This window comes from Fukomys damarensis, unplaced genomic scaffold (genome assembly GCF_012274545.1).
Source record: "Fukomys damarensis isolate Sample0158 unplaced genomic scaffold, DMR_v1.0_HiC HiC_scaffold_3, whole genome shotgun sequence".
NCBI classification, from domain to species: Eukaryota; Metazoa; Chordata; class Mammalia; order Rodentia; family Bathyergidae; genus Fukomys; species Fukomys damarensis.
The window spans coordinates 6,210,235-6,234,439 of record NW_022900915.1 but is presented as its reverse complement, the minus strand read 5'-3'; the positions used below and the strand labels follow the sequence as shown (position 1 = coordinate 6,234,439).

The 24,205-nt window shown below is 38.3% G+C and overlaps 1 protein-coding gene across 1 annotated transcript in view; it reads right to left on the bottom strand.

The window, feature by feature from the left end:
• The window catches only part of Slc27a6 (solute carrier family 27 member 6), a 54,714-nt gene extending 52,948 nt beyond the window's left edge, over window positions 1-1,766 (bottom strand). Inside the window, exon 1 of the mRNA XM_010627200.2 lies at window positions 950-1,766. Within this exon, the coding sequence (XP_010625502.1) occupies window positions 950-1,430 (481 nt within the window). The 5' untranslated portion in view covers window positions 1,431-1,766. The remainder of the gene's footprint in view (window positions 1-949) is intronic.
• Between the last annotated feature and the right edge of the window lie 22,439 nt (window positions 1,767-24,205).

Below are 24,205 nucleotides of genomic sequence, written 5' to 3'. Positions count from 1 at the left end.
ACTATCAGAGTGTATCTCCAGGTGAACTTTGACCATTTTTCCTACTGCATTTACATATGCATTCATTGGCAAACACTGTTTTAACATATTATCAAAATTCTATGTGACTCACTTATTTTACTCAAAGCTACAAATCACTGAAAGTTAAATATGCTCATTAGCCTGTTTCCAAAATGAGAAATTCAATCTTCAAAGATACAAGTGAGAACATGAATAAACAATAGTCAAGAGGCACTTTCTGGCTTCTCTTCCCACAGCTCTACAAAAGGTAAAGTCAGAGCTTGAGAGTAAACATTTGACCACGCTATCGGGCCATAGCTTGCAGAGGGTGGGGGGAGGGAGAGAGAGATTGAGAGAGAGAGACAGAGAGAGAGAGAGAGAGAGAGAGAGAGAGAGAGAGAGCAGAGAGAGAGAGAGAGAGAGAGAGAGAGAGAGAGAGAGAGAGAGAGAGAGAGAGAGAGAGAGCAGAACTCACGCACTTCATAGTGAAAGACGCTTTGTTGAAAGTGCAGCCCTAGATAATGTTACTATTAGAGAATGGAATGTTGGTATTCTGCACTGAAGTCAAGATTACTTTCCTAGTCATGAATCACTTGTCAGAGCTGATAAAACGTAGAAATGACCAAGCTTTCTCTCTCTGTGTATTCTTACAATCACTGCTGGCACCAGTAGCAGGGAATCGTGCCCCTCTCCAAATGGCAGGAAGCAGAGATTTTGTAAAAACAATTCTGAAATTATCTTGATACTACTAACCTACAAAAGAACCAGGATTAAAGGGGACTGGGACACGCTAGACTACTGGTCATAGCATTGTGAAACTATTCGCTATCCTTAATATTCACTCTTCATTACACACCCAGAAGTATGTCATGGACGTTTCTCCATAAGAAATACGACAGGAAAAGAAGTCTTCTCCTTCTGTAAAAGCCGACCGCACCCCGTGCCCTACCTGCGCCCACCACGAGGGCCCTGGGCTGGCAGGTGCGGACGCAGTGCAGGAGGCAGTTGGAGCGCACGTTGGAGTTGAGGAAGGCCACCACGCAGCCCAGCTTCGCCAAGCCAAACCACACGTGCACAAAGTCGGGCTCGTTGTTCATCAGCAAAGCCACAACGTCCCCCTTTCTCAGCGAGGAGTGGCTCAGGAAGACGTGAGCCACGCGGTTACTCCTTCTGTCCACGTCCTGATAGGTGTAGGTGTCTCCCTCGTGGATGAGGAACGCTTTCCTGGGTTGCCTCTCTGCGTGCCTCAGGAATTTCTCCAGCACGGTGTCCAGGTGCCCTCTGCGTTTGCCCATCTCCGTTTGAATCCCATAGCGTACCACCTTCAGCAGGAACCAGAAATCGTCCCAGAAGTAAGGGAAGAAAAGTTTCTGCAGGAGGTGCAGGAAGATCACTCCGGCCCCTAGTCCAGTTAGCCACGGCAGGAGCATGGGGGCCACAGGGCAGGACAGCGTGACCCCAGCTCCACGGGGGTCCCTCTCTGGGGCTGCAGCCTCACTTCGCAGGACGGGCACCTGCCCTGGAGTCGGCCTTTCTGGAGGGATCCTGAGACACAGATTCGGAAGTCTGCACCCGTTTAAGTGGCCCCAAAGAATGCCCAGGGCGAGGCTGGCCGCGGACTGCCTCCCTCGGGGGCTGGGAAAGTGCTCGCTTGGCGCCTCCCACCCCAGAGGACACCAGCGCCCTGCTGTGTCCTCCTGCACTTTCCAGCTCCCTATCCCGCAGGCTAGTCGGTCCCAGAGCCTCTAGACGCTAAGCAAGCCCCAGGACCCTCCTGCGGAGCAGCTCCGGACGCTTCCTCCCTCGCCGCACTTTCTGGAGACACAGGCACAGGAGGCTGAGTTCGAGCCCGGGACGGAGAAACGCACGGTTTCCTGTCCCCACCCGCAGCAGCCGCGCCTCGTGGGGTCCCGGGGCTGTGCAGCGCACCCTCTGCTGTCTCGGGGCTCCGGAGCTCAGGCGGCCGCAGACCCCGAAGGTCCTTGGCCAGCGCGGCTCTCCTCAGACAGGCTGGGGGGGTCTCCCGCCCATCTCCTGCTTCCCAGCTCCCCGCCAACCCCCAGCCGAGGCAGTGAGGCAGCTGGAAGGGCTCGGGCGCTCTCACGCAGCCCCCATCTGTGCAGCCCAGGGCCTTGAGGAAGCGTCTGGAGGGAGGCAGGACAGTGCAGGGCCATTGGAGCTCGGAGCTCGGGAGCACGCTGGGGAGCAAGAGGGACAGGGCCGCTGGAGCTGGGTCAGGCTGATAAGGTGGAGGAGTGCTGCCCAAGAGTTCATTCAAACAATCACCAAGTCAGGGGAACCAAACCAGGACTTGGGCAAATAAATAATAAACAAAACTACCCACGGGGCGGGGGGCACAAAATATTCTAACTTGGACACTGCAAGACAGGTATTTTGTGAAAAAGGAAGATTTGTTCTCTGTTCATGGAATATTACAAAATAGTTGGGGTTTACACTGATATTGGAACTCTATTTTTAAGAGTGCCTACACGGTGCTTTTTACAGAAGTTTTCCCCAAAACTTGATTTGAAAACTTAAGTCTATATTAAGATCCGTATTCAAAAAGCAAAACAAATATTACAAAACTTTGTCTATTTTCTATCTTCTCTGACAATTTAGAGAATTGTCAAAATAAAACTAAAGCTCCTAAAGGGGGCTCGGAATAGTCAAAATGCAAATAAATAGAATAAAATTCAATACAAAGATAACACTTCTCTAAAGATAAAACACTAAGAGGCAGTTAATTACATGTTTTTTTTTGCTAGCAGACGTTGTTACCATAGCTCTCCACTTTTAAATGTACATGATTAATTACATTTATCGAAATAAACAGTATTTCACACTGTCAGGCTACACACCTTATGGTCTGTAGCTGACTCCCGGTTCCCAAAGAAGAGAAAAAAAGAGCTGCTAACTCCAAGGAACAGGTTCTGATTTATTATTACTTTGAAGTCACAGTGATGAGGCCTAAATTAACATGAACCCTTAAAGATGCTTTCTAACTTTACACAGAAGCTCTCATCTTCTCATTTCAGAAATACCTTGTTTAACAAAAGTATTTGTATCAAGAATTTTGCCACTTGAAAAATATCTTTGAAATTGTTTGGTTTTCTTTTCAGCTTTGGTCTTATTTAGTAACTTATTAAAAAACATTTCCATCACAAAACAGAATATAGAACAGTTAGTCTCAGACATTTGGTTACCCATTATGGGAAATATAGGTTTGCTAAATTAAAAACATCAAGTACACTTTGCAACAATTATCCTCTACTGTCACTATTTCTTCAGCAAGGGAATAATTTATTTGAACATTAAAAAGAATGGAGCCGGGTGTGGTGGCACATGCCTGTAATCCCAGCACTCGGGAGGCTGAGGCATGAGGATTGCTGTAAGTTCAAGACCAGCCTGGGCTGCATAGTGAGTTTCAGGTCAGTCTCAACTACATAGTGAGACCCTGTATCAAAAAAAAAAAAAAAAAAAAAAAAAAAAAAGGGAATGGAATACAGTACCACTTGTTTTAAGATGAATAAAATTAACTTTATGAAAAATGTTATGCTATACTAGTTTTATCTTTAACTGTTTAACATCATCCCAAGGTGTGGAACTGAGTTTTATAATTATAGATATATAAATAAGTTTATATTATATTTGACACTGTACTTGAGAGACAGGCTTAATTTATTGGAAAGAACTACAAGCATGATGCTGGAGATTATATGGGCCCAAACCAATTTTATATCTGAAATCTCACCGTGGAAGCTTGAATCAGTGCGAACCTTGGGGCAGTTAACATTACTGTGTACATACATTCCCATACCAGCCCGTGAGTGTTTTCCCATGTTGTTCAGAAAATTTTCACTCACTTTCAGTATTACCAGATAAGATAAACCAAATGAATATACTTTTTAGTTACAATAAGTATTTTTTCCAATGGAGAGGCAGCAGTAACTGCAAGTGAATGAATCAGTCATTTAACAAAAACAATTAGAAATAAGCACATGAGAACTGCGTAGACAGTTGTGTAAGCATGACTTTTGGTCAGGTGCACTGTGATATTCCTTAGTTTCCACTTAGGAAGAGTGGAATTTTTCATTTTTCTTTAACACACTACTGTTTGAAAAAGAAAAGTTGTGGCTAAATATAAATGGATGCAAAAAGGAAGTATATTTTCAATCTATGTAGGCTTTCTTCTACCCCTTTCTCATTTCTAGCTTGACTTTTCCTCCAATCCACTTCTAACCCCTTCAGTTATTTGGTGTGTAAATCAAAGTAATACTGAACAGATGACATCATATGAGGGACACCGACTCATGTCATGGGATTTTGCTGTGGTAACTGTAGCATTCTGATTTTTTTTTTTTTTTCTGTCAGAACATTTTTTTCCAGAAGTTTTCTCAAGCAGCTCTATAGCAATCACCATTTGGGTTACAGAAAGTTGGGAAAGAATGATCTCAAAAGATGATATGTTGCAAAACCTCATAGTGAGTACCGGCTTGTGGGCCAAAATTTCCAACTACATTGTCTGCAGCTGGGAAAAATGGACAGAGGTGGAGGAGGACACGTGAAAGAGTTGGATGGCTCTGAAGGATGTTGTCTTCTAAATTTCCCCTCCCAAAATGCCCATAGGAACCATGAAGGAGGTGCTCTGTGAACTAGCGTGGAGAAGTAGACAGTATGGACTAGAAGCCTGTGAGAATGCTCCGTTCAATTCTCCTGACCTGGGATCTTTAAGGATTGCTGACCTGTTTCGATCTGTATATAAGCCATGGCTACATTCCTATTAGCACCTACAACAAAATGGCAAGGGTACTGAGGTAGATCATTATAGCAAGAAAAAGGAGATTATTACTCCTATGGACAATTTTGGCAAGGGATCAGAGTCCATCCACTTTTTAATGGGTCTTACTCAAAGGAAAATTAAAGTTTCTCCTATCTTCGTAACAGGATGCGGTTTTACAGTCTGGAGCAAAGCACTCACAGAGCAGTAAAATATCCTGCCCTCCCACAAAGACCAGGGGGCAAGTGTGCTATCTTCCTTTATGATTACATTTCAAAGGAAAAAAGAATATAGGGATAAGAGTACTGAATGCAGTACTCATCTGTTTAATAATTCTACCCAGAAAGAGTCCTGCTCAATTTTTAATCTGACCCCAATGTGGGTTTTGATGGGAAATTTAATCTTCCTGTAATCTAATGTGTATTTATATTAATGCGTAATAATTGCCCAGAATATTATTCCACAAGAAGACTCATGAAACAAACTCAACATTAAACATGAGGAATGCTGTTAGAGAGTTAGGAGCTATTAGCATTACTACATGTCTTGGACACATCAAACACTTCTTAAAATATAAAAATTTTATAGCATCAAGTAAGTGATCCCATAATAATAGTCTCAGGAGCATCTCCTAAACAAATTAAATATTAACTACCATTTTTCCTGCTAATTACAAACTCTACCTAGAAATTTATGCTAGTCCATATTCTGTCAAAAAGATATCTTACACATGGATTTTATTCATAGGTTTTGAAAATAGCTTTCTTTTATCCAGACACTTCTAGCTGTAACTATTTCCCTTTCCTCGGAATTGATAAAATTGATTGCTTGGAAAAGATGTTTATGTACAGTTTTTAACCTTTGACTGAGTCCTCAGAGGAGCTTCTTTTCTACTTTATAACCCTGCTAAATGGAGGAGGCCATTTGATAATGAGCAAGCTAAGTCAAAGAAACTTTTTGGTAACCTGCATTAGGAATCCACAGTGCTCCAAATGTTGCAGTGAATTGTTCCATAAGCCTTGCTTTGCATGGATGTAAAGTCTAAAATTTAGTCTTAAAAATATGGGAGATGATATAGATATAGCTATATATAGAGAGTGAGATGTATCCTACCTTAATATGAAATGGAATCTTCTGCAAATTCACAACATTTAATTTTATAAATGCTTTCGTAGGGACTTAATTATCATAACTTTTCCATGGGTAGTCCTTGCATGCCGTGACTGCCAATTTCAACTCGTGGCTTTTTATTATGGATTCAAGACCACTTTTCTATGTCTTCTTATTCTCTCCTTGGTCATTGGCAAGTGATGAGATAGCCAAGGAAATCATGGCAATTGTGTTTCTTTGTTCCAATTTTATTTTTTTAGCTTTTTATTAAATAAAAAGTTTCAAACATGCATAATGGTAGAAACAATAAAATACTGACCAACCTTACCATATACTCATCATCTAGATTTAATGATTAACATTATGCCCAATTTGTTTCATCTGCTTTTTCCTGAGGTATTTTCAATAAATTACAAACATGACATTTTTCCTCTAAATTTTTCATGATGCAACTCTTAAATGTCTCCTGACCTAATCACAATACCCTAATCATATCAAGTAAATTAGAAATTCTCCAGTGCTTCTCCTAATACTTGTTCCATACTTAATTATTCTCAAATGGTCTTTTAGAGCTTGTTTGTCTTAATAAGAATGAATTCAAGGTCTAAGATATAAATTATCTTTTAATTACAATAGTCCTTGTCACAACTTCTTCTGAAAATTCGCTTGTTGAAGAGAAGAGTCAGGCACACTTTTGGGCACCCCACCTTCTGCACTGGTCTAAGTGCTTCTCTTACATGTTCTTTTGTACCATCCTTTCACATAAACTGGTTATTTGACCCAAAGCTGTGAATACCTTGGTTTATTTTAAGAATATTACATAGGTGATGTGATGTATTTATGTTATATTACATCATAATAAACGTATTATCTGGTGGTTGTGAGTTAGACAAGGTAACACTGTTGAGGATGATAAGAATTTACTTCTGGTTTTAGGAGCTAATAATGTCTGGTTGTATTTTCCTCCTTGAGATATGCTACTTCCGTATCTGTCATTTTTTAAAAAGAACATCTTCCTCTCCTTGACAAGAACTGGGCGATAATTCTGAAATAGAGTTTGTGCAGGGAAATAACAAAAATGCTTCATTCTTTCTCCTCAGTAGCCAACTTCAAATGACAAACTTGGGCAACCGCTTCTATCCTGGCAAATAAACTTTATTTTGTTTTAAACTAAAAGTTACATTTTAAGTATAAAAAATAGTTGTTTTTAAAATTAGAGTAATATACAAAGATCGTACACTTAGAGTTTCTAGCTTTCATCCTGTACATTTATAGTGAAAAGTTTTATTCCTTTTTCACTTATCTTTCCAGTATTTCTTTCTGCAGATGTAAAAAAATACATTCTATTTGTATTCTTTGTTCTTTAACTTTACAAAACACAGTTCACTGTCGTTAGTGAGTTGCATCTTGCTTTTTTCAATTATTGTATCTTAATATCTATATTCTATCAAAATACAGAAATATTCTTCATTTTCTTTATGACCATATATTGACCATAATATGGCAATATCATAATTTAATTCAATTCATTCTCCGCTGATAGGCATGAGACTCATTTCCAATCTTTTGCCATTACAAATAATGTCACGGGCCAGAGATTTGGCTCAGTGGTTCTACTGCCTGCCTTGCAAGTGCGAGGTTCCAAGTTTGATCCCTGGTACCTCAAAAAACAAAAAACAAAAACAAATAATGTCACAATTCATGAGTCTGTGTGTACATTACATACTTCTGCAGGTACAAATTTAGGATTGCTTATGAAGAATAGGATGACTGAGTCAAAGAGTAAACATGCTTGTGAATTTTCAGAAGTTTGCCTCCCATGTTAGTTGTACTACTGTCACGTCCACCATCATCAGGGTAAGGTAAAATTGGAGAAGTAAAAAAGAAGTAACTAAAAAGACAATTTTTCTCTAAATATCTTAATTATTCCTCAGAAAATATAGACACACACTCATTTTATTGTTCTCAGTTTTACTGTTGTATTTACTGCACTTTCATAAATTGAAGGTTGTTGACAGCCTTGAATCGAGCATGTCTATTGTTGCCATTTTCCAAAAGCAGGTGTACCTGTGTCACATTTTGGTAATTCTTGCAATATTTCTAATGTTTTCAGCAGTGTTACAACTATTATGGTGATCTACAATCACTGATATTAGATTTTACTGTTGTAATTGTTCTGGGACACCAGCAACCACACAATGGTTAAAACTATCACCTTGATTAGCTTTGAAACCACTCGTAGAATTACTAAACTATAATTCTGGTGCGACATGGAAGTATGAGCTTTGGGTCTATATCTAGTTCCTCATCCCACCTCTTCTTCTCTGGTGCTGTTCCCTGGCTCTGCTTCCTGGCTGCCCTGAACCAAGCAGCCTTCCTCCACCATGCCCTTACCTGATCGTTCTACTTTGGATCCAGTCAGCCCTGGAGTAAATCCCCTGAAACCACGAGCCAAAGTAAACCTCTCATCCTCCAAGTTGGGTGCTTACTAATACAACATTCACTCTGTAGCCCATGAATCAAGGAGGAATTTCAATGTTCAAGTCTTATTAAGAATTACCTTTCTGGGCCGGGGATTTAGCTCAGTGGTTCGGTGGCCTGTCTTGCAAATGCAAGGACCCGAGTTCAATCCCTGGTACCAAAAAAAAAAAAAAAAAAAAAAAAAAAAAAAGAATTACCCTTCCAAAAGGTATAGCTATCATAGGTAGTGATTTCTCCAGTGGATTTTGGCAAAGTAAATCTAAAACCTTCTGAAAATGATTCACATTCTAAATGCCACTAAGAACATTCATGATCCATGGAAAGTCAAAATATCAACATAAATGTGACTTTGGAAGTGGTTGACTTCAATCTTCATGGGTGACTTGGAGAGGCTCAAGACTTACTAGAGGAAGTAACTGTAAATGTGGTATAAATAGCAAGAGAACTCGAGTTAGAATTGGAGCCTAAAGATGTGAATGAACTACTGCAATTTCACGATCAAATTTTAGTAGATCAAATTGCTGCTTATAGATGAGCAAAGAAAATGGTTTCTTAGTTTAGAATCTACTTCTGAAGAGGATATGTTGAACTTTATTGAAATGACAACAAAATACTTATGTGAAAAACATCAGACTTTGAGACAATTGACTACACATTCAAAAGAAATTCTATTGTGAGTAATATGTTGTCACACAGCATTGTGTGCTAGAGAAATCTGCTTTTTAATGAAAGGAAGAGTCAATCAGTACAACAGACTTCTCTCTTGTCTTATTATGAGAAGTTGCTACAGCAGTTCCTTCATCAAATACTACCACAGTCAGCAGCCATCAACAAAGAAGCAAAACCTTCCAACAGCAAAGGCACTGCCACTCAATAAAGGATAAGATAATCTTTAGAATTTGTTAGCAGTAAATTACTTTTTATTTAAGGTGGAAAATTGGCTTCTTACCATAATTATATTATAAACTTAATGCTGTAAGCATAACTTTTATATGCGCTGGGCAACCAACACATCTGTGTGAGTCACTGTGGAATACACACTTTATTGCAGAGGTACAGAATCAATCAACAATATATCCAACCTATGCCCGTACATATTGCCCATTCCTATTACCTAATTTAAAGATTTTGATTCCATATCTTAATACTATTATTTACCACTTACTAGTCTGATTATTAAAATGCAGGATGGCCAAACACTGTATATTTTTCACTAATTTTTATAAGCTAATATAACAGGAAATAACAAAATGACAATTTTATCAAATTTATTCAATAATCTTTGCATATGGTATAGTGTAAAACATTCAATACACAGTGCAACAATACAATCTGAACAGTAGTATCTTGTCCCCTTCAAATTCGTTTTACATTATTGTCTTTCTTTGAACAGCACACTTTACACTGCCATGGTGATGTTTCTTTTTCTCCTGTGCATGGTAATTTTTCATAAAATATCTACCCACTAAATGTAATGATGACATTAGTGATGGTGGACATCTTGGTTGGTGTTTTACTATCCTGTATTTTTCCATTATTTGGTCTTTTAAACCTACTCTAAAATTTAAATGACTTTTTGAACCCCCTTGTTTTAAATAAATAACAGAAGTTTCATATTGTTTGATCCAGAACGATGTTCTCTTTGGAAGCACATATACCAAAATTGGCCCAGAATGTATGTAAATATTTTATAACAATATTTTTTCCTTGCTTTTTTGATGACAGGAGAGCTTGTTAAATGTTGGTCAATTCTGTTAACACCATCCATAGAATTATTATAATCATTAACCACTAATGAAATATTTTTGTTTTTTCTTTTTTCTTTCTAGTTCTGTCATTTCTATATTATGATTAATTGACAATACTCACCTTCTCCCCCATCTCACTCTCTCTCTCTCTCTTTTTTGGTATCAGGTATTAAACTCAGGACCTTGCACTTGCCAGGCAAGCGCAGCACCATTAAACTAAATCCCTGGCCTTTTTTTAGTCTTTCCATTTGATAACACAGACTTTTCTTCTGTGATATGTTAACATTTCTACCTTTTTCAGTTTTGTCTTTTGCAGATCTTTTGGAACTTCCTTGTTTTTCAATCTCAGTGCCTCAAATTGTTCATTTTGTATTGTAAAAGAATATCACTGAGTTCTTGGGAAGTATAAGAATTATATCTAATGTACTTATGACAAGAGCTTCTATAGTTTGTAGCACAAAATATAGGTTAATTTTCACAAATAAAATAAATAAAAATTAGTAAAAGAAAATAACCAGAACTTATTATTAGATTTCACTAGAAACAAACATCAAAGGAGAATACAATGTTCTAAATAAAAATGTATGGAAAAGTAATTGATATAAAACAAATAAACAGACACAGGAGTGTATCTTCTGCAAACAAGAATCAACCGGTTAAAATGACACCTGCCCAAGTGACAATCAGGACAGTTAGTATGAAAACAAACTCACTGCCCAAGTGACACTTGGGGTAGACTGGTAAGTGGTCAAAATATTTAATGGCTGTCAACAGCAAGTTTTGTTTTATTTGACATGAAACAATATAATTAAAAATCCTTTTTATCCTGTATCCTTTTTGCAATACTAAATCCCACACATGTATAGTATAGCAACATAGAAAAAGAAACTTAAAGCAAGATATAAACTAAACATATAGATCTTCCAAGAGATGAAACATCTGGTAACAACACCTGAAAATCTAGGCCACACACTTCAAAGATGTATTGTCCTCCAGACTATTTTAGGAATGTGTGTCCTGATTTGCTACAGAAGGTATATACACAGTTTTGGCTCAGTGAGTCGCTGATGTCCAAAGCTGCAAAATATAATATCAAATGGAAATGTTTGATATTTGCAACAAGGAAGAGCTTGTCCGCTTTTCACAACTGGTTCCTGAACTCAGTGATAGTTTTCAAAATGCCTAAATGGATATTTTTTTTAATGTGAAAATGTTATGAATATAAATAAAGAATAAAGATTTGATAATGCATTCTTTTATAATTGAAGGATACACAAAAACATGAAGAAAGCCTGGTATTCCTTTGAAACCACAGTAACAAAATCAACACTAGATTCTGTGGCCTGGAAGCTGAATGTGTTTACTGACTGGCACCATTCTCTAAGAAGAAAAAAAAGGACACATATCTTCCAGCAACAACATGCACAAAGAAGATCAACAAAGCATAATGCTGTGGTTTGGATCTGGAACGTTCCCCTAAACTCTCATTATCTCAGAGACAGGACTTTTGGAGGTGGTTGGATCATGGGAGTGTGGTACTGGTTGGAAGATAGCCAAGTGAAGAGGTCATAGCTAATGTGCTCAGAGAATGTCGTCTTGCTAAGAGGCGGTCGAAGAGCTTGATCTGGAAAGGTACATCTTCCTCCTTGGTTGCTCCTTTTGGTATCTCTACTGCCTAATGTCCTGATACGAGCAGTTTCCTTCCACCCAAGTCCTTCCACCATGCCATTTCTACATTGGATCTTGCCAATGACAGATTGAAAAATTTGAAACTGGGAGCCAAAATAAACCACTTTTCCTTTAAGTCGCAGGTGCCAGGTATTGTGCTTAACAATGACGACAGTGGCTTAGAGGAATTTGGCTATGGGAGAAATAGCGTTGCTGCCTTGATTGTACAATACTTGACTATGTGGTTGAGAAGCCTTTATAACTAGTTTGCAGAAGTTTAGAAAGAGGTTTGGAGACGCTGACTAGAGAAGCCTTGCTGCTGTAAGCTAAACATGATGGGAGTGTCTTATCTTTCCCAGATGAGACACAATACCAGACACCCATGACTGTAGGGAGGAAAGGTTTAGTTTGACCCACAGTTTGTAGACGTTTCAGTCCACAGTCTCGGCTGGCATGTCAGGATGGCATGGTAGAGGGCCATGGCAGCATAGAAACAGCTCATGGCACATGTTGGAAATAAGTCTCCAGACTCAAATTGACAGTGCCAGAAAGAATGCACTCACACGGCAAGAGGACTCCACAAGACGGAGTTTAAAACTTACTGTTGCAGAAAGGCCCAAGCATGAAGTAGCAGGTATACCTAGCGGCAGGGAAGTGTGGTGTTTAAGCACTATCACATGGGAAGCTTACAATCTATTGGGTTTGGCTAGTTTAAGGGGAGGATCTGAAGGGCTGGTGAAGGGAGGGAGAAATGAGAGGGTAGATAATGTGGGGAACAGAAAGTCCTCGGCTATTGATAAACTATCTGTGATCTGTAGCTATATTCTCAGAATTTAGGGACTTCCCATAATTTAGTAAGTTCAGGAGGGGCTGCCTGGGGTGAACTGAAGTTCAAAATGGTGCAATTCTTGTTTATATTCTTTGATAGAAAAGACTTTGTTTCTTACACACAACAGCAGGAAAGACAGATCACAGAAAGAGGGAAGGAGAGATATCCTTACAGGCCACACTCCCAGTGACCCACCTTCTCCAACAGGCTTCACCCACCAGCATTACATTTAGTTATAAATTCATCAGTGGACTCATTCACCAATAAGTATCATGTCCTCATAATCCAATTATGACCTACCTATGAGTAAATGAGGCTTTGAAGAGGCATCTAAATATAAGCCATAACTTTCTGCCCCTGGCACCCAAAAGACTCATATACATCCCTATATTCAAAATGCATTTAAGAGCTGGGGATTTAGCTCAGTGGTTCTGGTGCCTGCTTCACAAGTGCAAGGACCTGAGTTCGATCCCTGGTGCCAACAAACAAACAAACCAACAAAATGCATTTATTCCATCTCTAAGAGTTGCCAAAGTCCTAACAGTTTCAACATTACTGAAAAGTACAAATCCAAAGTCTCCTCTGAGATTTAAGGCAAACTCTTAGTGTGAGCCCCAGTAATAATAAAAAGAAATCTAAACACTATGACTTACAAAGGCACAGGGTAAATATTCCCATTCCAAAAGGAGGAAATAGAGGAATAGCAAGGAATGGAACCAATACAATACCAAATAGAACAAGGCAAATATTAAATCCTATATTTCCATGTCCAGCACTTTGGACAAGATTGGTGAAATGTGAATTCAAAAGGGCTTGGAGTCTCACCCCTATGGCACTATTGCTGATTGTAGCTCTCCTGGTTTCTGTCTTTGGCTGTGATTGATAACTCCTTGCAGTATTCCTCAGACATTCCATATTCCTGGCTTTTCCAATGTCATGGGGTCTCCACTGCATTTTCATCTTAATTCTGACAGCTTCACACACTGCCCTCTCTGAAGGAAACTGCCTGACCTCCCAGTCCTTCTTCTGAAATTGAGTGGAAGCCATCTTGCCTTCACAGCTCTTGCGTTCTTTATGCATATAAAACAAGCCCCACATGGAGGATGACAAGGTCCTGCCACTAGCTTAAGTAGCTAAGCGCTTTTGCATCTTACTGGTTGTTACAGAGGCCTCTGGATTGCTGATAGCAGTGAACTGAATCCTGACAAGTCAATTTGTATTTTCTAGGCTGCTGCCATTCTGGAACATGGTGCCCCTGAGGCTCTATTCTCAAAGCAATCTTTTCACTTTCCCACCCTTCTGTAACAACCGGTAATCAAAGGATATATTTTGTTTCGGGTGTCCTCCTTTTGCTCCCTCAGCTTCCTGGCTGTCTTAGTCACTTTCATCATCACTGAGACATAACACCACTGAAAAGTACAATGCTACCGTGATCCATTCACCTTAAAAGCCCTACATGAACACATGAGGCTTTTGGCTACAATCTAGATATAAACCATAATATTATGACCCTGGCTCTCAAAAGACTTATGTACACATCTTTATGCAAAATGCATTTGGCCCATCGATAAGAGTTACCAATGTAACACTTTCAGCATTGCTGAAAAGTCCAAATCCAAAAATCTCCTCTAAGACTCAAGGAAAACACTTAGCTATGAGCTACTATAAAAATCAAAAAGTACAGTACATATTGCCACTACACAATGGCACAAGGTAAACATTCCTATTCCAAAAGAGAGAAATAGGCAGAGAGAAAGGAATGAGACTAAAGCAAGACTAAACCCTATCAGGGAAAACAATAAATTCTGTTATTGCACATTCAGCACCTGGGGTAGGCAATGGTAAAATTTTATCTCCAAATGGCTTGGGTTGTTCTATCCCTACAGCATTGCCAGTTGCGTCCATCATGGTCTCCCTCAAAGTCACTTTGTTCACTGCCTTCAGTTTTCTTCTGATACTAAAATTTCTGGATTTTCTAACTTTCTGGGTTCTCTGCTGCCCTCTCATCTTCACTCTCACAACTTTGTTCACTGCCTTCTCAGGAGCACACTGCCTGGCCTCCCAGGTCTCCTGATTGCATGTGAAACCTGCCCTGATCCTAGAGCTCTTGAGTTTTACCTACCCATAAAACAAGCACCACATGGAGATGCCAAGGATTGTTGCCAATTGTCTCAGTAGCTGGGTCCTCTTGGATCATGGCTGCAGTGGCTTCTGAATGCATGGGTGACTGAACCTCAGGAATCAATTTCCTAGGCAACCTTTCTCACGAATGGGGTCCTGTAGCTCCTTCTTCAAAGCAAAGTATTTGATGTATGCACACTTTAGCTTGCCAATGGTAGGGTCTCACTGATTTCTGAGATACACTCAAGGCATCTTTTGTATTGTATGATGAAAAATACTTGGCTTTCTTTTAATATTAATCTTTCCAGCAACCATATTCTCCTTTGCTTCAACTTGGCAGGTGCTTCTTTTATGGCAAAACTGGAAATTATTTTAATGGGCTGTATGCTTCTTTATCGCACTGTAAACCTAGATAAAAGCTTCCAGCAGTACCCCTGCAACATCCTGAACATTGGGTTGCTTCTAAATTTCCACTATCAGGTCTGTTGTTAATCTCAGTATCTCACAGTCTCAGAACCTGGCCAAAATGCAGACAAGTTTTCTGCTGGAGTATAACACCTGTAGCCTTTACACAAACTAGCAGTGTAAACCTTTTTCCCAACTGAAACCACCTGAATCTGGACTTTTCCATCTGAATTTTTATCAGCACTCTGGTCTTCTGACCTCCAAACAGAATTTTCCATCATACTTAGCTTAGCACATTCTAGGGCTTTTTTATAGGGTATCTCCAAATCTTTCCATACTCCATTTCTAAATCAGTTCAAAGGCCTCTAACTCACATGTTCAAGTACAGCCATAGAAATGATTTCATTTCTTCTAGTACCAAACTTTATCTTAGTTACTTTTTCCTTGGTGAGACACAATATCCAAAACTCAGAACTTACAAGACAGTTTTATTATGGCATATGGATCAGTCCATAATCATCTTCAAGGCTTCAAGGCAAAAATGACATTACAGAGAGGCCACAGCAGATTAAAAACAAACAAACAAAAATAACTCTTTGTATGGTACTCAGGAATCAGAGAGGAAAAGAGGAGCCACCCCATGTCCTAACAATATATTCAGTAATTCATCAGTGAATCAATCTGCTGATGCTCACAGTGCCACCACGACCCAATCACCTTCCAAAAGCTTCATCTCTGAAAATATACCTTTTAGGGGCATTCCATGTCTGAACCATAACACTGGCTGCAATGATACAAGAACTTTCCTCTGCCAAGACCCTTTCACTACGCTGTTTCTTTATTAAAACTTCCCCATCCTTCTGAAATTTTGACTCAAAATAAACCTCTTCTCCTTTAAGTTGCAGGTGTTAGATTTTTTATCTCAGTGGTGACAAAAGTGGCACAGACCTGGTGCTGTCATCTGACCACAAGTTAGTACAGGAGTGGCCCATGCAACTCAGGACCATCTCTAACAAGGCTCCAGAGGGAATGTTAATTAATGAAGTCCTATCTCACCGTGGTACCTTATGTCTAACACTCTATTTATGCCCTAACATAATACTGGTGAATCAAAAGTGATACCAAGTGTACAGAATCTGAAATTCAGGATTTTATGGTATTTCCCACTTGCAATAATGACCCAGTGTATAGAATTAATTTATCTAGAACAAATGAGTTGAGGGATTTTCTGTATCTGTTGTTTATCAACTTACACCCTGGAGTCTGTTCTCAGTGGACCTGCAAATTGATTTTCATACTCAAATTAACCAGGAAGGCTTAATCCACCCCCTGATAGGAATCATATTGAGATCTATACACTCAGTTTTTCCTATCCTCTGTTGCAAGATCATTTGATAGGGAACTAAAGAATCATAGTTTATATTCTTCTCTTAGTGGACCCCTTTCAAAAATCCTAGGTATAGTGGACTGATATTGTTGTACATAATACCTATTTCTAAGCCAGTAACTAATGCTGTGAAAACTGTAAACTGAGGTAATCTCCAGTGCCATACCATTTAACCTCTCACTTCTGTGGGACAAAATCACCATACTATAATTCTAAGCATTTAATCAGTATCCATGCTTCATATACCAGCTTTTATTCTTCTTACTGTATTGTAGCTATTCAAACAGCAAGATGTGTCCAGGATTTGGAGAAGCCACATGAAAATTTAAGGGCCCAAAGCAGTTAAATCAAACATACACCACCGTGACCAACAGGCATGTATGCTTCAGGTCCGTACATACCAGAACACCTTGACAAGCATATGCCATAAATAAGTCTTATCTCTTTAGAGTCACTGAGCTTTGAATTTTCATTAAACATAAAGACATCCCATGCCTAATACTCAGGGTCCAAACTAATATACTAATATACCAGGAATTTCTGCCATGAAACTTTTCCCTTCTCTCTATGAATTATGGCCTCATCATTCCATGCTGTCACGATCACATAAAATTCTTTTTGTTTCTTTCTTGTTCTTGTTTTTTTTTTTGAGACAGGGTCTCACTGTGTAATCCAGGTGTGCCTTGTACCCACTGTGTAGCCTAAGCTGGCCTCAAAATCACAGTTTCCCTTCTGCCTCAGCCTCCCAAGTGCTGGAGCTATAGCCATGTGCCACCATGCCCAGATTTATTCCATAAAACTCTACCTAACTGCCCTTTTCTCTTCTTCAACCTTATTACTGAGAGTAAAAGATTAGAATATCTGGTATGATAAAACCTTTTCTCACATAACCCCAGCGAATAGTTGCAATATCAGGTAGCATGGGAGGGATAAGGGTCAACCTCAAACACATATAATTTTTTAATTCATTCAATTAATAAAACATCAAGGGTTCTAGCCTGCCCTTTTTTTTTGTAAAAAATCATATATTGAAGGATGCTGATCCACGCTGCCAGATACTTTAAGTACCTCAGCCTACAAGAGAGACAAAGTCACAGTTTAGCTCTATTCATGGGCTTCTGCACTAGATCTGTTGTGGGACCTGACATCTGTAAGTTGGCATAGCTCAGTCCTCTAAGCTCATCAGCTGGTCATCTCTCATTTCCTCTAATGCCTAATTGGTTCATAAATTACTAATATGCCAAAGATCAATTTGACAAGTGACAGATTCATCAAAATGTAATGCACATTAAAAGATAGTTTGCTGAACTCTGGGGAATTTTTTGATGGTTTAGTTGTACTTTAGCCTCTCCCTCTATTGCTTACAAATTCTCAGGCCTGTCCTGGGATCTCCTGGGGGTCTTCAATTACTGAAACAGGTAGAACACAAGTAATTAGGCAGTACTGCCACCAGTGTTAGGGAAACAGCAGACACAACTGGAAGAACAACATCCTGAAAACAAATAGTGTAAGAATCAGCCCTGCCTTTTGGGTATGAAGCAGGAGGGACAATGTAGTGACCAGATCAGAAGGTGGAGCAGGAAAAGGCATAGTAGGAAGCTGGATGGAGATTTCTGTATAGCACAACATTTTTTGGGGGGGGTATGTTTCCTCACATCAGATTAGAAGAGTGGGGTAAATCTATAGTTTATCAGACTTCATTATGGAGTAGAATGAGGAAGAGATTGACAAATCTTCAGGAAGATTTATTTTCCTTAAAGCATCTTACCTATTTGATAGTGCATTTATGGACAGACAACAGATTTCATAGGTTTGGAAAGATAGAATAAAAGAATAGGAATATACAAACTGATTATTTGAGTTGTGCAGCTAATTTTTTTATTTATTTAAAGCATCAGACTGAGACTAGTCTACCTTATACTCTCCTTTATTCAAAAACTTCTTTTCTATTATTGGCAAAGCTAGATTATTTTCCAAAATGCTCTTGTGAACTGTTTAGTTTCTATGTGGATTTGGGTAATAGAAGATTTTGCAAAAATTGTATACTTATTCACTAGATTAAAAATAGACATTTATTAATCTACTGCTAATGCATGCACAATAGTAGATGGATCCTTTTTGTTTGTTAAATTATTTGAACCACATGAAAAGGTACAGTATTCAGAATTAACATAGATAGTATATACATTTGTGCATATTTTTCACATCAAAAATCTAATAATAAGAAATATTATTAATAAAACATGTTTGTTTTGGCCATTAAACTTTCTGTGAATATCCTATTTTTTAAACAATTTTATTGAAGTGAAACTATGCTTTATACTATAAAAGCTACACATATTTAAACACTCAATGTAATATTTTGACCTAGGTATATACATATGAAAGGTTGACATGGAGCAACCAGTATGATTATTTACAAAATGAGTAAAATTTATTGAACAGAAAACAGAAATAATTTTTGGGTTGTTTGGGAGAGTCAGATAATCTTTCTGTAGAACTAATATTTTAATTGAGTTTAAATTTTCTCATATTAAAAAGTAGAAGTGATCTCAGCACAGGCTTATAAGTCTTGTGCTGTAGAAAAGAAATACAGCCACTTTATGTACTGTTTTGCCAAATGTTATTGTGGATATTAAGTGATATAATATTGGTAAAGAGCAACACTCTCTAAAATATCATAAGCTTCTAATACACATGATTCATCTTCCTGTGCTAGTAAATGTTAATCATGTTAGAGTTGGGGATAACACCATCTTCTTAAAAATCACAGATAAAGAAAATCAGATCCAGAGAAACTGGTTAGATATAGCTACACTGGTAATTAATCACCTGAAATAATTCTGAAGGATAACTTAAAAGATATCTCACTTTTCACATTTCATCATTCTAAACATGCTTTGATTCTGGGGCTACCATTCCTACATAATATAATACTTAGAGTTTATGATAAAATAAATATGATAACAAAATCTTCCCAATGTTTTCACAGTGCTAACCCTTCAGTCATTCCCATGATCAGTTGGATTGAGGATTTCTCCTTGCTTTAAAAGATGTGTTTTCTTTCTTGTTCTCAATTTCTGGAGGATAACCTTAGTATATGATTAATGAGTAAGAATTATTATTTCTACACATTGATCTTATTGAACAAAGAAGATGATACCCTAAAGATCCTCTCTTCACCATTCAGAATTTCAGCAAGTGCATGCAACCCAGCCTTAATGATATTTGAGTCTAAAATCACAGGCAATGCCCTTTACCTATTTATGAATATTGTTAAAAATGCTGCTACACAAAGAGTCATATAAATACTTTCTGGGACTGCAATGATTTCTTGTTATCCTATACAATTGAAGGAAAGAAAAAAATTTCTAAGAAAAGTCCCTAAGTTTGTATTTTTGGGTGGAAAGTCATTTGATCAATGGTCATAAACATTATTTTTTCAAGAAGTTTAAAGTCAAACTCAGTGTGTTAGACCAAAATGTATAATAGATATTGTAAAATAGAAAGAAAATGTTCAAATGGGAAGGGGAGCTCAGGAGGGGAAAAGGCAAGAAAGGAAAAGGAAGAAAAAGAACAGAAGGAGCAAAGGTTTTGTGAATAAGGAAGTGGCGTGGCGTTAAAGAGAGGTGAGGGAAATGGGGAAAAGAAGAATCAAGATTTATCATGTATAGGTGCACATCCCGTATGATTTATGATCATTATATATATCTAAAATGTACCGTAAAACTAATTTTTAAAACTTGATATTTTGGCATTAAAATACTATTTAAATTAATTGTATCTATATTAAGATGAAATCTAAATGATTAATATGAAATCTAAATGAAATTATTTGTTAGTGTCCTTTTTTGCTTTCTGTTAGCCTGCCATACTTCATGTTTATTTCATTAAATATTTCCCAAGTTCTTATTCTCCAGAACACATTTGTCCTCACATGGCTTATTACCAGGCATATAAAATCACAACAGTCTCATGTGTGTGTTAATTCAGTGCAGATTTGGCAAACTGGTGACATTTTGGGTGAGAGTTTTAAACTGATCCAAACTAGATTTATACACTAAAATTTTTATCCAAAATCTCTTGTGCAACGAGGATGATTGAAATATCAAAACATGATATTTTGAGGAGAAAAAACTGTGAAACTTAATGAGCACTTGTATTTGAGGTCCCCTTGTTCCAATTCTATTCACTAGACACAGTAGAAGAACTGAGAAATCATCCAGAACTAAGAGGGATTATACTGAACATCTATCTTTGAATAGGAAGAATTAAACTAGATTTCAGTTTATTGACAAGTAATCATGATGATGATTTACCTTTTAGTAAAAACACATGTTTCTTTTCACTGGTCTTCCAATGACTACTTATGGGCATTCGAGGTACTTTTGCTTTATACATAGTTTTTTCTTGTACCTACCCAGGGCAGATATATTGCCTAAGACAGGGAATAGCCATAATAACTTGTTTTATCCCCCAGTGATACAAGTATGCTCCCTTCCCTTTGCTATCTGTGCCTTCTTTTATCTCCCATTTGCTACAAATAGTATTTTGACAGTAGAAGAGAATTAATGAAGAAACTAGTTAAGAGAGAAAGGAAAGTGGACAAACCCAAAGATGGATTCTCTCTCTGCTGACAGTCTCACTCACAGTCTGCATTACCAAGCCCCAATCAGACGTTCATCTTTCAGTGTTGCCCAGCCTTCCCTTCACTGGAATTTCAACACAGATTTTGCAAGGAAATGCCACTATAGTCTTCTGTACAAGCAGAGATACAAACACCGAATGTTTAGTTAAACCTTGGGTAAACTGCTACTGATTGCAAATGGAAGAAACCAAGTTACATTATGGCAGGTTTAAACAGAGAAAGATATATTAAGGATGGAAAAAGCAGATCCTGGTAAGGCAGGAATGAAAGGACATTTGGAACAGTGTCTGTAGTGAAATTCATATCACCAAACACCATGTAAATGCAAAAATTATGTCCTTCCTGCTAGATTTTGGGTGCAGCATCTGGAACCAGGCCTACTTGGCAAAGGACGCTGTACACTGGTTACCACTCTCAGTGCAGAAAATATTAATTTATATCGCCAGAAGAAATCTTTTCTTGCTCCAGTCCAAGGGCTGAAGTAATTACACGTTCCTCTCCCACTTCTAGGGACCAAAGAGAACAGATGCGAATAGTGGAAATTTTTCCTAGTAAATGGGTCCTTCTCTACATTTCATGAGGCAAACAATTTCCCCTAGCAAGGAGCTTCAAAGACTAAATACTTAGGAAACTAAATATTCAGGAGAATGACTTTTCTGAGATGATTTTAAACTTTTGTCTTCCAACCAAATGTTATTTTTACTTTTGTTGCTTAAAAGGTTTTGAAAGCACCTTTCAAATATGATTTAAACTGTGAGATATAGTCTGTAAGTCATTCATGAAATCCATTTAATAAAGTATAATATATTTTAATAGAATATAATGACTATACCAATGTTCATAACACATAACACCATGAGTTCTATTGCATAAATTTCATAATTTCAGTGTGTTATAAATATGTATTTCAGGGTGCAATTCATATAAAATGTATATATTTAATGATCATATCAAATATTTTTATTGCTGCAAATTGTAGCGAAAAAAAAAAAAAAACACTGAAAACCTCTCCTCCAATTACTCCTTAGACTTTTGGCTATGATCAAATACAAACCACTACTCCAAACGTCTGTGTACTTAATTCAGGGGCCAGAAACTAGAGAAAAACTTTAGTGCCTCGCAGAGGGGATGATCCATGCCCAGAAGAACAAACTAGAATAGAACTGGAAATATGTGAGCCACTCCCAGGACTGTAAAAGAAATGTAATTAGAAGCTGATGCAGAGCTAAAAAACATCCAAGGAAGTCTTTTCTCTTCTTATGATTATTACCCAAGCCCCAGATGACTGGACTTCTTTATTCAGGCCCCAGTAACTCTCTCAGTGACTGAGGAGGCTGGTGGAAAGGGTTATAGTAGATGAGCACTGCCGATCTTCCCAAGTCCCCAAGTATGGTCCCCTCAAATTCTCATGTGTGTGGAAGGTTACTCCATCATACCAGTTAAATGGCTGAGCTGTTGTTAGGAGGAAGAGCCTGGTTAGAGAAGAGTCATTTGGGGCTTGACCTGGAAGGCTCTGTCTCCTCACCCTTCTCCTCCTTTTTTTTTTTTCTTTTTTTTCTCTCTGCCTTCTGGTGTCTGTGATGTGAGCAGCTTTCCTCTGTCTGGTTCTTCCTGCTTTGAAGGAAACCAAACATAGATTGAAGATGTGAGCCAGAGTGAACCTCTCCTCTTTTAAAGTGTGGGTGTCAGTTGTTGCATGAACAACCCGGAAAGTGACTAAAACCTCTCAGATTTTCCTGGAGAGAAGTTAGACTACAGTGTTCAGGTCTACATTGTGACTGTTGCTGTATTTAAGCATGCTGTTAGGTTGGTTATGAGCATGATATTGTTTCTCTAAGAAATACGCTCAGTTGATAATAATTAGGCAACTTCCATCAGTAGTTCTAAGCAGAAATAAGAGGCAGAGAAAAGCCATGTGGACAATCAATTGAGGAAGAATCTTTAATATAAGCATATAAACGGGCAGTAGAAGCCATGAAATCATTGTCATTTCTTTGTAGTACAAAAATTCTTTTTAAAACAGTTATCAAATTTAATTTGGCATTTGCATACACTAAAGTAAGATTGAACATTTTAATGCCATTACAGTCTTATTACTAAATTTCAGGTCTCCCTAAAACTGAGTAACATTGATTTTAAGAAACTAAGAACTAGTCTGAAGTTTTGTGTGTGTATGTGTGGAGGTAAGGATCTTGTGAAATGATCACATTTATCCTAGGTACTGTGCCAGAATATTTCTTTTTTGCATTAGAAGATGTGCTAAACTGTGTAATTTATCTGCTGAATGAACATTGTTCGGTCATGTAGACACTATTTTTCATGCTGCACACTAAATTGTCAACTTTTTGAAGCTAAGGAGTTTGACTTATTTAATTCTGTGTTTCATAGTTGAACATAGAAATCAAAATATTATTCTTGAATTAAAAACACATTTATCTCTAACATTTTCTGTGCATTTACTGTACATCAGTAACTCTTCTGAGTTATAAATGCTTTACTAATTTTGTAAGACCCAAAGTCTCACTCCCACTCCACAGAGCATTAACAGCCAAAAAGGCCTCCACAGTGCTGGGTCCAAAGACCGAGGGGGGCTCCAGGAGCTTGAGAAGCAGTGAGAAACCCAGGAAGGAACACACCAGGCTAGTTGGTAAACAGACCTTTATTAGCCTGGCCAGACAGCACTCTCAGAACCAAGTAGCTCAGAGAGGCACCAGCTCAGGGGTTAGCACAGTTTTTAAAGGCAGGTAGGCAGGGGATTGCAAGCACAGCAAGTGGGCAGGGGGGCAGAGGTCATGGACCATCATGAATGGTCAGCAGTCACATACTCGGCAGTCACACATCGGTGATTAACAGATACCTATAGGATGTTTCAAAGGCCACCAAGACATTCAGGATGAGCAAAGAGTTTGACAATTAACTTGGGGTCTCTATCTACGGTACAGATTTTATCTCATATCTGGAGCCACTAACTTACACGTTAATCAGGATCCGGACTTCAAACAGTACAAGATTGCCTTGCATTCCTAAGCCA